The sequence below is a fragment of the Wyeomyia smithii genome, chromosome 1 (genome assembly GCF_029784165.1).
Source record: "Wyeomyia smithii strain HCP4-BCI-WySm-NY-G18 chromosome 1, ASM2978416v1, whole genome shotgun sequence".
NCBI lineage: Eukaryota > Metazoa > Arthropoda > Insecta > Diptera > Culicidae > Wyeomyia > Wyeomyia smithii.
In genome coordinates this window covers 83,928,163-83,941,331 of record NC_073694.1, presented here as the reverse complement: position 1 = coordinate 83,941,331, position 13,169 = coordinate 83,928,163, and the positions used below count along the sequence as shown (strand labels likewise).

The 13,169-nt window shown below is 40.1% G+C and overlaps 1 protein-coding gene across 18 annotated transcripts in view; it reads left to right on the top strand.

The window, feature by feature from the left end:
* Window positions 1-13,169, top strand: part of LOC129717835 (uncharacterized) — an 879,733-nt gene that overhangs the window by 329,749 nt on the left and 536,815 nt on the right. For 13 of the 18 annotated variants that reach the window (XM_055668034.1, XM_055668035.1, XM_055668027.1 and 10 more), the window contains one exon: window positions 9,160-13,169. This exon is cut by the window's right edge and continues 270 nt beyond it. In XM_055668034.1, the coding sequence (XP_055524009.1) occupies window positions 9,160-11,904 (2,745 nt within the window). In that variant the 3' untranslated portion in view covers window positions 11,905-13,169. The remainder of the gene's footprint in view (window positions 1-9,159) is intronic. The other 5 variants (XR_008726749.1, XR_008726748.1, XR_008726750.1 and 2 more) reach the window with 3 other exon arrangements.

Sequence of the window (13,169 nt, the reverse complement as noted above, 5' to 3'; positions counted from 1 at the left end):
CCTTTTTTATATCTGATGTAAGGCTGCCGCTAGCCTCTTTCGCGACATCGGACATGCGATGCTCAGCGACTTTGACGCGGTTGGCGTCCGATCCCACGCAAAACTCGTACATGTTCGGTCCAACGGTTAACCCAAGAGCATGTATTAGAGGAAAGTTAAAAATATCGGCATCACCGCAGTTCGAACAAGACACAAGAATGTTGAAGTCTAGTCCACGCTTGCCCGACTGTAAAAACCGCACATTACTATTACATTTTTTACACATTCCTAATTCAGAAAAGGCAGTAAATACAGTGGAAAATGTTTGAATCAGTAGCCGAAATCCCTATCAACATCGCGATCACGGTTTAAATCAGAAGTTACAATTTTTTTCGCCGAGGTATTAACGTAATCCGAATCGCCTTTGAGCGCATGGCGGTTAGGCGGGTGTCGGTTACTAATTTTACACCGGGTTGTTATGGTACTTTATCTTTTACTGCCTTTGAGGCCACTGTACACCTTGTCACTCATATTTAAGTACTTTTGAATATGACTCACAGTTAAAAAGAATAGAAAAACTCAAACAGAGAACGTACATAATGAGAACGGCTGATCGACTAAACCAAAAAAAAAATTGTGAGTAAACTCGTGCTGTAGAGACACTATAACGGTCGAAACTTGATGTAGCGACCTCTATACCTTAAATTTGAAACACGATATCGATCATAGGTAGCTTCTACTAGTTTACAAAGCCGAGCATCACCATATTTAACGAAAAATGTGATTTTGGAGCATAAAAGTTGTTCGGTAAAAATTGATTTAAACGAACTTTGAGCTTAGATCTGTTCTCGGGCGATGTAGATTCTGATTCTAAAGTAGTTTTAGCATGATTTAGGCCAGTAAAAAAATTGAGGAAAAACATTTTTTTTTGTGGATATTACCCCTTAAGGACGCGATAAACAACGCGTCTACACACGGCGGGCTTCCTCTCCTCTCCCGTCCCCCTGAAAACTGATTGTATTTATTCCGTATAAACAGTGAACACGTCACTCTTTCAATACAACGAGGGGCACTCGAATACGTGTATCACTTCTATGTTGTCACCCTGTATGTATACTTAAAGAAAGGAAAACTATGTTTACTCTCATCGGTATAGACCTTTTTACGTACGAATGTGTTAGTGTCATTAGTTGAGGAAAATATTTACAAATAGCTGTTTTGTTTGCAATGCTATGTTTTTAGCAGCAGGACAAATATTCAGTTGAACACTCGTTATGTGTTTCAAACTTGTTTTTGGATAAACGTTTTCATTCGTGATCAGAAATCGGAAGAAGCTGCTGAACATAATCGACCAAAAATGGTAAAAAGTGATAAAAGTCGAAGCAAGAGGATGCGATGATTTACAGTTTGGAGGAAACAAAAGCAACTTTACACGGGTGTACACGTTTACTAGTGTGCGTAGGTGAAAAGTCACTTATCTCTATTGTAATCTGATGTAGTTTTCACCTTGTCGATGTTCAGCTAATGCTGCTTCTTAACTCTAATTTTTCATGGCTTTAGAATGGTTAAGTATGCTGTAAACATGTGAATTGAACGACGATTGGCTTGTAATGGGCCCAGCATCAAACTGAACAAACTGAAAGATCCCCTACAACAACAAATAAAACTACAGTGGTTGTGTATGAGATACAATGGATTTTTTGACGTAGAACTACGTTTGACTGATTCTCACTGTAGTATCTCAAATGCCTTGAGTACCTGAGCAATTCTCGCCTTTATTTTCCCGCTTCTAATCAACAACAATCAACAGTTGCTGTATAATTGATTTCTTGAAAACGGGTTACTTACCTTACCAAACAGTCCCAAGCCGTGGTGTGGCCTTTGATGTACGTAAGAGTCATCTTCCACCTGAAAGATCCCCCTTGCCAGCTGTGCACCTCTCCGTTTCGTCCCTGACGGATTGGTTTCAAAATCCATCTTTACCGGGCTGTCGTCCGACATCCTTCCAACATGCCCAGCCCACCGCAACCTGCCAATCTTGGCGGTGTGCACGATAGATGGCTCCCCGAACAGCTCCTGCAGTTCGTGGTTCATTCGCCTTCTTCACACTGCGTTCTCCATCTGCAGTCCACTGAAGATGGTACGCAACACCCCCCGCTCGAAGACCACAAGGGCGCGTTGGTACTCCACAAGCATAGTCCATGTCTCATGCCCTTAGAGGACTACCGGTCCGATCAGTTTCTTTTTGATGGTTAACTTGGTGCGGCGACGAATTCTACTTGATCGAAGCGTCCTCCGAAGACCAAAGCACAGAGTAACAGAAATAACACGTCGAACAAATTTTCAATAAAATCATCGTTTGGATGACGCTTACGTTACTAACACTAGCACCATCTGCTGTCGTGTTCGCGCTGCGTCATGTATTTCGACATCAGCGCCAGCGTTACTGCGCCGTTGAATTTCTCTGCTATTATCGTTGTCGGCAGTTTCCAGAGAGCCCAGATACACGAACTCGTTGGCCACCTCGATTTCATCACCACCAACTTGAACTCGAGGTGGGAGGTTAGCACTGTCTTCTCGTGAACCCCTTCCTTCCATGTACTTCGTCTTCGATGCATTGATGAACAGTCCAATCCGTTTGGCTTCGGCCTTTAGTCCGATGTACGTATCCGCCATCTTCATAAATGTTCGAGCCACAATGTCGATATCGTCGGCGAAACCAAACAGTTGAACCGACTTTTAGAATATCGTGCCACTCGTGTTAATCCCCGCTCTTCTAATGACACCTTCTAGGGCAATGTTAAACAGTAGGCACGAGAGACCATCACCTTGCCTTAAACCTCTTCGGGTTTCAAAGGGACTCGAGAGTGTCCCCGATACTCGAACTACACTCTTCACTCGTCGTCGCTTTGACCAACCGCGTTAGTTTGTTAGGAAATCTGTAGCCGTGCAAAATTTGCCATAGCTCGTCTTGATCGATTGTGTCGTACGCCGATATAAAATCGATAAACAAATGATGTGTGGGCACGTTGTAGTCACGGCATTTCTGCATAACCTGCCGAACCGCGAATATTTAATCTGTGGTGGCGCGAGCACCCATGAGTCCCGCCTGGTCATGCTCCACGAACTGCCTCGCAAATGGTGATAGTCGACGGCAGAATATTTGGGAGAGTACCTTGTAGGCAGCGTTCAACAGAGTAATTGCCCAGTAATTGCAGCACTCCAGCTTGTCGCCCTTTGTGGATGGGAAACACAGTACTCTCCATTGACTCTCCCGGTACTCGTTCTTCCTCTCAAATCTTGACAATGACCCAGTGCACGGCTCTAGCTAGTGATTCTCCATCGTATTTCAATGGCTCGCTGGAAAGTTGGTCCACTCCAGCAGCTTTATTGCTTTTTAGCCGGTCAATCTCTTCCTCCACCACCATCGGGGGCTGAAATCCTGATGTCTTCTGCTCGTGCACCAAGATCAGTTGCCATACCGTCCTCGCACTCTACTGCTTCGCCGTTTAGATGCTCGTCGAAGTGCTGCTTCCACCTTTCGATCACCTCACACTCGTCTGTAAGGTGGTTGCCGTCCAAGCTCCTGCACATATCGGCTTTCGGCACGAAGCCTTTACGGGAGCTGTTCAGCTTATCGTAAAATTGCCGAGTGTCGTTAGCTTAGTACAGCTCTTCCATCGCTACGCGATCTCGCTCCTCTTACTGACGCTTCTTCCTTCAAAGGACCGAGTTTTGGCTGTTCCGTGCCAGTCGGTATCGTTCCACTTCGCTCTCGTACTGTGTTGCAGCATTATCGCCGGTGCTGCGTTCTTCTCCTCGACTAACCATTTGCATTCCCCGTCGAACCAGTCATTTCTATGATTCGGAGACTCTTCCAGCCATCTTCAAGATTAGCTGCGCCAAGCTCTTCCCTGGGTAGCGCTGCCTCCAGCTGCTGCGCGTATTCCTGTGCAGCCTCGGCGTCCCACAGTTACTCAATATTTGGTCGTGGCGTTGGACTTCGGCGAGTGTTATACACCGTCGATAGTTTTGAGCGCATGCACATTAGGTAGTGGTCCGAATCTATATTCGCACTGCGATAGGTGCGAACGTAGATGATGTCGGAACCTGCCACCGATCAGAACGTGGTCGATTTGGTTCTCTGTCTGTTGGTCGGGTGATCTCCAGGTAGATTTGTGGATACCTTTGCGGGGGAAGAAGGTACATCGGACTACCATACCACGGGAGGCTGAAAAGTTTACGCACCGATGGCCGTTATCATTAGACACGGCATGCAGGCTATCTGGTTCGATTATCGGTCTGTACATTGCCTCCCGAAATACCTTAGCATTCATGTTCCCAATGACGACTTTCACGTCTCGTTGCGGACAGCTATCGTAGACCTGCTCCAGTTGCGCGTAGAACGCTTCCTTCTCCTCGTCGGGTCTTTCTTCATGTGGGCAGTGCACATTGATGATGCTGTAGTTGAAGAACCGGCCCTTCATTCTCAACTTGCACATCCTTGCGTTGATGGGCTGCCACCCCATCACGCGCTCCCAGTACTATGAAGACGGTTCCCAGCTCGCTCTCTGATAAAAAGTAGCCGCCCGGTGCCCGCTCTTCCATACCGTCCTGTATAACAAAGTTCCTGCAGCGCTACGACTTCGATGTTGCGTGGATGTAGCTCGTCGTAGATTATCCTGTCGCATTCTGGAATGCAGAGCGATTTGCAGTTCCATGTCCCAAGTTTCCAATCGTAGTCCTTATTTCGTTGCCTAGGTCCATGCCGACTGTTCCGATCCGTATTATCTCTTACGTTGTTTGTAACATATTGTTTTCCGAGGCGGCTCGTTGGGCCTTCCCCAACTACCTGTCTCGCTGGGGGACCATTGTGTCAGCTCTGTTTAGAGTCCCACGCTGCCACCAAGACGTTGATCAGCCGTTCCGTGAAAACGGGTGTTGAATATCAATTGGTTGAAGACTTACCAACAATTGAACATGCATTGAATAGCGCGTGCTATAAGCATGTTGTATCAATCTAATCAAGTATTCATCAGAGCCTTAAACAGTGTATGTGAATTTAACGCTGCATTTTGGTAACCTATACCGATTAAAACACGAATCAATCCACCTAGCGGTGTGATCAGGCCTTCCTCATACGGAATTGATTATTTATCAACAAAGTTTATTACATACATACACTTCAATTTATAATTCAAAAAATATTAATGTCTGATTTTCTCAGCGAAAAATATTTTTCGTTCTAAATCATTTGGCATCCAACAGTGCAACTAAACACCTATGCAATTGTGCGTCGTACGGTGAAGAGGGGGGGGGGGGTATTGTTGCAAAAGTCGGAGGAACACTTTTTTAAACCAAAATATTTGGAGTAGTACAAAAAATCATTCCGAAAATGAACAATTAAGACAATTCAACGTTCTTTGAATGAAACATACCTTCTAGAAATAACTTTCGCAGTGGAGCATTTTTGTCGTTTGATGCAACTTATGTACGCATAAGCAACTTACAGTTTTTGTAAATAGTTTTTCTGTCGCTTCTTCGCAAATTTAGCAAATTATCGATTAGCGTTTGGAAGACCAACATTTTGGCGACGCTAGCAGTTCAGCTGAAAAATTAATGAAATATCTAATGCGCTTACTAATATTTATTAGTAATCAATTAGTTATTTTTCCTGTTAAAACAACGCGAAGTTTACTGGAATATAATAATATTGATTGCAAAATGAAGCAAGAGAGTATTAATGAGTAGATTGATACTTATTGAAAAGACACGTTGCCCAGTAAAGATATGTGAGAGAAGTCAAGGTGCTTATTTTCGTGTTAATGCATAGTTTTCCATCACATGTAAAAACGCGAATATCTCAGCCCCCCGATAAGATATCAAGAATCATTTGTTATGTCAATTTTTGTCTTGAATCTCGCTTTGCAATACAAATTTCAGTCCTAGATCCAAAAAAAATTATATGTGTTTGAAAGGGTTTTATCTAAAATGTATATAAAAAATTTACTTTCCTGCGATGTTCGATGGGCTCTGTGATTTAAATAATTCAATGTGATGCTGAACTAAAACATGCGAATATTCAAAACAACCCGAGTCGGAAAGAATTGAAAAAAGTACAAAAGAGTGGTTTTGTAACTTGAAAAAGTCATTTTTTCATAAATCCTGTTTGGGCAACCTGAAAACATTTTTTTATAAAGTCGAAATGTTCTACAAAAATGCTATAAATCCATCCAATTATTAGATCCGATTAAAAATAATAATACGTAAGTAAGGGAACATGCATAAATGATGTAGCATTCGAGGTTGGAGGGGGGTGTTTGCAGATTTTTGACAAATTGTGACGAGGGGGAGAGTGGGGGTTCAAGCCAAGCGGAACTTCTTAGCTTCGTCAAACTAAGCTTCGTCAAAACTAAGAAAAAAAAGTTTATTTTTTTCTTCAACTCACGTCTAAGTGCACGATTTTTAATGCACATGCATACTCTCACAGATTTTCACTCTTTTTTGGAAGCAAACGTCAAATATGAATAACTCCGGCAGGAGAGGGAGAGAAACAAAACAGTAAATGACAATGTTCGAGCACACACTAAGGATGGGAAATATCGATTAAAGTGGCTATGGAATGGATGTTTTTTGCTAATCAAACTTGCAAAATAATTGCTGTGTAGGAAGGGGGAGGGGGCTATTATAAAGCTGCGTTATTATCAGCATCTAATACTTTATGATGAAATGTTACGATGGAGAAGGAGGAGGTCAACAATATCTTTAAAAAAAGTTACGTCATTTATGCATGCTCCCTGAATACATGCCGGAAAAGTTATATAAAAATGGAAACAAAATACACAAAATGAATGAAATTTTTTTTTTATTGAGGGTTGAGTTCAAAATGATAAATATATAAATTGGACGTTTATCGTTACCAAATCCAGTGATTTTAAACAATTTAAATTGTTATTTCAAATCGAAAAGCCTATACGAATTGACTTCGTAAATGCATACTTTTTCAAGTTATTTCAGAGATAAGTTGGGAAAATTAGAATTTTAGATATCCCAGTCTATATCTGTATATTTTTTCATGTAACTCTATCAGGTGTATGCAAACGAAGCATGATAGTGATTTGTTAATGTCTGAAAATGATGATAATGAACCTTTTGATGATATTCTGCAAATCTAATTTTTCTCGATAAAATAATAGTCCGAATAAAAACAAAGCGGCAATATGTACACGAAACGTTCATATATTCTACAAAGCACACTTAACTACAATATACATTTTTCAATTTTGTTACAAATAAGTGTTTGTTTAAGAAAATGTTCAAAAAGTGTTTTAATTCGATTGCGAATAATTTTCGTTTATTCCAACGCGTTTCACGGATTCTACTTTGTAACTCTTCTAGCTTTCCCGTCCCAACAAACAATTTTGTTGGATAACAGCTTATTAAACTTTAGTTCAACTGAAAATTGCCCAACAGCAGCTTAATAAGCTGTCATACTTGCCCAGACAATACGACATAGTTTGGACCCTTAGCCATAACGCAGCCTTATACTTGGAATTTCTGTTGCTTATGCCGCAGGACAGCAGTTTTTTAACGTCATTCATATTAATTTTGAATCTGTTTTTAATTATTTCATTCAGCCATCCCCAAATTAGATTCGAAGCTAAGCACATTTCAATTCTATTTTCCACTGTATCATTTCTTCCACAAGAATTGCTCGTGAACGTTAAAAATAAACTAAAGCTTTACTTAACTTGACTGAATACACATATGAGCGCTATGTTAGCTCGAAGTTTGCTATTTGAAGACCGTAAAAGGTAAGGAGATTTTTTGTTAAAAACAAAGGGGAACAATGTCGGATCAGGCTTCACTTTGATAAGCGATGTTGCCATATGAGCAACTAGTATCTATCGCAATTCTATCGATGCGAGAGCAACGCGCGTCCATCTACCCAACCTCCAAAAGCATACAAATGTCCACAAAGTTTATTGATTACGAAACCGAGCGATTCGATTCGATGCGAGAGCAACGAAGTTTATTTTAACTCCTCTCTGTAATGATAGGGGAACCGCTCCCATATTCATCTCAGTACCTATATTCATCTCATCACGCCTTTTTGGTCAATTTATCGTCAAATTTTACCATATTTTCAACGTAAAGCTTTTAGCCACTTGAGAAAATCGAGAAGCAAATAGATTTACTTTCAAAAATTTGTAGAAATTTGACGGTAAATTGGACAAATGAGAGAAATAAGATGAATATAGGTGCACCAACCTGTTGAGATGAATAATGGAGCGATTACCCTATTTGAAATAAGGAAAAAATATATACATTTTAATGCGTCTGCTAACATTTTGACTATGCCTACTCTGACGCATATTCATTGAAAAGAAGTAAAATAAGATTCAATACACGGCTTACAGAAGCCGTGATTTAATATTGCTGTCTGAGCTGTTAGGTTTTAAATTAACAATACTCTCTAGTTAGTTGTTGCTTCTCGTCAAATTAATTTTAACATATGTGCTCAAAGTTACGAAAAGATTAATTGAGATTTCGAACTAGGTAGTTGAAAAAAGTTGCGTCTTTGTTTTCTTCATTGTTTGTTCTAGCTATATCAATTACTATATTTTTTGTCAATTGGAAACACAGAAAGAAAACTTGCGAAATTTACTTGGAAAGTGAAGTTCTATACCGAAATCCACAGATCAACAATTAAAAAAATTTTATTAAAATTTAAAATTTCTAGCTCAAGTGTCTGAAATGTGTTTTGCAGAGGTTTTCGTTTTCTTCTTTAAACTGTTTCGTTTTCCGAAAAACCTCATGTTTTATCGTTAGAAAAATTGCATTCCGTTTGAAGCGGAATAAAGGCTAAAAGTGAATCAACCTGAACCAGCTGAACGGATTAATCAGGGTTCCACTATTTTCATCTGCTGATATTCGATCAATATAACAAGGTTGATGTTTACCGACTCGCCTATTTTCCTTGAAATGATTTATCTTTGTAGCACTCTGTAAGTTTTTTGTCCGCTTTGTTTGAAGTTGCGTAAACGTAATCTGAGACTAGGTAAATTGTTACTTTTTCTAGGCATCCCTCAATATTTAAAAGAAAAATGTCTTAACTCTTTGTAATATACAAGAAATCAACAATGACAATGTATTTCATATTCATTCATCTCCTTACAGGTCGTTCGAAGTGGTGATTTAGATAGCTACCCACTGCTTCAGCAACTTATTCTTTCCGACAATCTGATAACGGATGTAGAGGACGATGCGCTCGGACGACTTGAGCTACTGGCAACACTCTTCCTGGACCGCAATCGACTAGCACGAGTACCAGTTAGCCTTCCATCGAACCTGATTCATTTATATTTACAAAGCAATGAAATTTACGAACTGCAACCGAGCGTGTTTAGAAATCTTAAGAATCTCCGAACTCTCAACTTGGCCAGAAACCGAATCGCCTATTTACCAGAACTTCCCCTACCAGGACTAACAATGCTAAATGTGCAACGCAATGACCTGAAAAGGCTGAGTCAATCGGTAGTGAAAACGTCACCGAACCTGAGGGATTTTTTGTTAGAAAACAATCCGATGAAATGTGGTGACCTGCTTGGCATAGCTGAGTGGGCTAAACCGTGTCGCGATGAATTGCTTTTCGACGATAGAGATTTATTTGACGGCGATGACAGTGGGAATGAATTTGATATTTTTGGAAGATTTACGATCGGGCTCAAACGAGGCAATAGCTGCGACCGAAAACGAAATTCGACCCCAGCGAAAATGGAGACAAAAATAACTTGGTTTAAATCAAAGTGCCAAAATGAAAATTTAATCAACTTGAACACGCTAAATCGGCTTAGAAGTGATCAAACTACCGTGAGGCATCCATTACAGGAAGATAAAATCTTTTCAACGGAAAGTACTGCCACCGTCGGCAAAATAGGCAAGATAAATGATAAGTCTACTAAAAGCTCAATGCAGAGTGTAATTAATATACTGACAACTTTAAAGTCAATACCTTCAAACGAGCAACGGAAGCCAGAGGAACCAAAAAAACAAAGACAAGACAAAGAGGATGAGAGCAATACTAAGACTGCAGTAAGTATTAAAAACAACACAAATGCAAAAGAAAATATCAGTTCGAAGACATCAATTACTCCAAAAGTAATTACTAAACTACCAAAAAACGCAACTGAACCACTACAGGAAAAAAAACATAATTTACTTGAAGATGCTAACATACATAATATTTTGAGTAAAGAAATTTTCAGGAAAAGGACAGAAGAATTCTCAAGAGCTGACTATTTTATGTTAAAAAATAATTCAATCGCAAACAAAGCCGTTAACATAACACCAAAGACACCAATTGTAGACGTAGCTAATTGGAGTAAACGTGACGAAGCAAGTGGCAGTGGCGAAGAAACTCCAACTTTTAGAATGAAGGAAAAGGCCAACAGAAATAGCTTAATTCAAACTGATTTGATGACATCACCAGAAGCTAGTTTCGGACCGAAGCAAACAACAAGTACGAGTGACAAATTGGCAAAAATAACATGGAAAACGACGGCAAAATCCACATCGTCATCGTTGGTGTCGCTTGCGTTGTCGACATCTACGATGATGCCTTCAATGACCTCGACTGCGAAAAAATATGATAGTGAAGCAAAACGAGACTCGACCACGCCATCAGTATTAGAGCTAACTACGATGCCATTGTTGACGATGTTGGCTATGACCACAAAGACAACAAACCGGATCCACGTTAGTTATAACAGCTATAGAAATACTCAACGTGAGCACGATGACACCGGCGAAGCAAATGTTGGAGCTGGTGGCAATTTGAAACGAAACAGTTATCCTAACGGTGCATCATCCACCAAGCTGCCGTACGAGCTCAGTAAAACTAAAAGCAAATTCAATTCAGCGGTAAAACCAACTGAACCGCAGTCAAATATCACCAAATCCGGCAAGAATGTAAATCATATGAAGATGAAATTAAAATTTAACCACCATCAGATACATGATGGTGAGTTTCGTGACGATTTTGACACGGACACTGTTGGTCTACTACGTGACAGCTTTCAAAATGACCACGGAAACAATGCACACCAGATGAGAAATAAATTTTCCATTTACGACAACATATATCTGGCATCGCTGAAAAACGCAAAAATCAAACCCTTCCATCATGCTATGCACGTACCGAATACATCAAGGGTGCATCTCGGCACCGGTTACCTCAACCATGGCAATGAAGGAATTCGTACCACGTCCGTGGAAGTGTCATCGAAAATTCTCCCACAAGAATGGAATGATGCTCGGCCGATGTCGAATAGTGGTTCTCATTACGGTCTATTCATTGTGGTTGGGGCCACTCTTGGTATGCTAATTTCGTTTGGTTTGTTCCATCTCTATTATTGCCGTGTCCAGCAGGGTCAACATCTGCACGAACATCACCATCACCAATACCAACGATATCCAGCGCACCATAATCATCATTCCGCTCATCATCGCTATTCATATGCATTCGAACAGGACGACAGAGAAGAACATTTAACATACTCTATCTCCACATCGGTACTAGATGAACCCAATGAGTTAACATCTGGTAACTCTCCAATCCATCAGCAACAGCAACAGCAACACCAAAAACAGGATATGCTGAATATGGACGTACTAATTCCTCTTAAATCAAAACTATTGTCGAGGAATCCGAGCAGCAGTAGCAGTAGTGTTAGTAGTTGTTTTGATATCGGCAATAGTGGTGCAGACTCGAATATCGCTAGAGTTGAGAATTGCGGAACTAGTAATCAAGCATCCCAGCTAGAATGTCAAAGCGCAACCGAACGACATCATAATACTTCCAATAGTCATAATAATTCACGAAACCAGTCTGTACGCCAGGACAGTGCCCTAGATAGATGGTGACGGCGATGACAAAGACGGCAACTTCATTATTGTACATTTACCGATGCTTACAGTGTGTTCGAGTGAGAAAGAGCATATTTTGCAATTAATCAATTTCGACTTGCGGTGTCGGGAAACAGTTAGGTATCATAAAAAAGCTTGACAGACACGATTATCCACAATTGCCAACATCGTTCTGGATCGAGAGAATGGACTTGAAGTCGTGTTCGAATAATAAATATCAATATGTTATCGGAAATTAAAGGTAATTCAATGGCTTAAAACGGTAATTTTTTGTTGAGTGCATTTTTTTTCAATTCACGTCAAATGTTGCGTTTTTTGCTTAATATCTCACAAGGGCCATATAGATTTCTTGTAGCAGCAACTGCCTGAATGAATTCGCAACCTATTAGAATACTAAAATATACGAACAAAGTGCAATGTTGTAAAATGTTTATATCGTTTTATGAACAGGATTTCTTTTGTGTGCATTCAGGAAGAAAAAGATGCTTCAAAGGACTCGGAATAAATTTCTCAAAAAGATTTTGAATCCCCTACATAGGATTACTATGGGGCCATCCACATACCACGTGGACACCTTTGGTGGGGGGGGGGGTTGGCTAATGTCCACGGTCCATACAATTTTTTTAGAATTTATATGGGCAGTTGTCCACGGAGCACTGTGGGGCAGAACCCAAAAAAGTCGCGACAAAACTCAAAAAAACGAAATTCAGTTTTCATGCCTCATTTTATTTTCTACTTCCAGTAGACATGTTATCGACTGGAAATCATGATAATTTACTTTGAAAAATAATTTAGGAAATGTGCTACAATATTGTGAAAGTGAGGATTTACAAGGCTCGTAAAATGAAAGAAAAAACTTTCACAGATATTTTCCAGTAGGGCATGCAAATACTTAGAAATTAATTAGCTAACTCATATGATCCTCATAAAATAGAGTATAAACTGAAAGGTAATGTGAAATTAAGACAGTTTTGTTAAAAATAGGTTCGAAGGAGGCATAGTATGTAAAACAAGTTTTTGTAATTTTTCCTCATTTTCGGCAATATGAAAAACATAAAGTTCTGCGTTGTTCTGCTATGACACGATTATTGTACTAAAATACAACGTATTGGCTAGTACTAAACAAAAAAATCAGCTGCTACTAGTTGCGACTCACCGAGTAATTCGAGTTTTCGCAACCATTGTTGATATAAACAACTTTCCCGAAGAAACAAAATGGCCAGCACCATTTATTCAGAAGATAGATGTCAGCGCCATCTGTA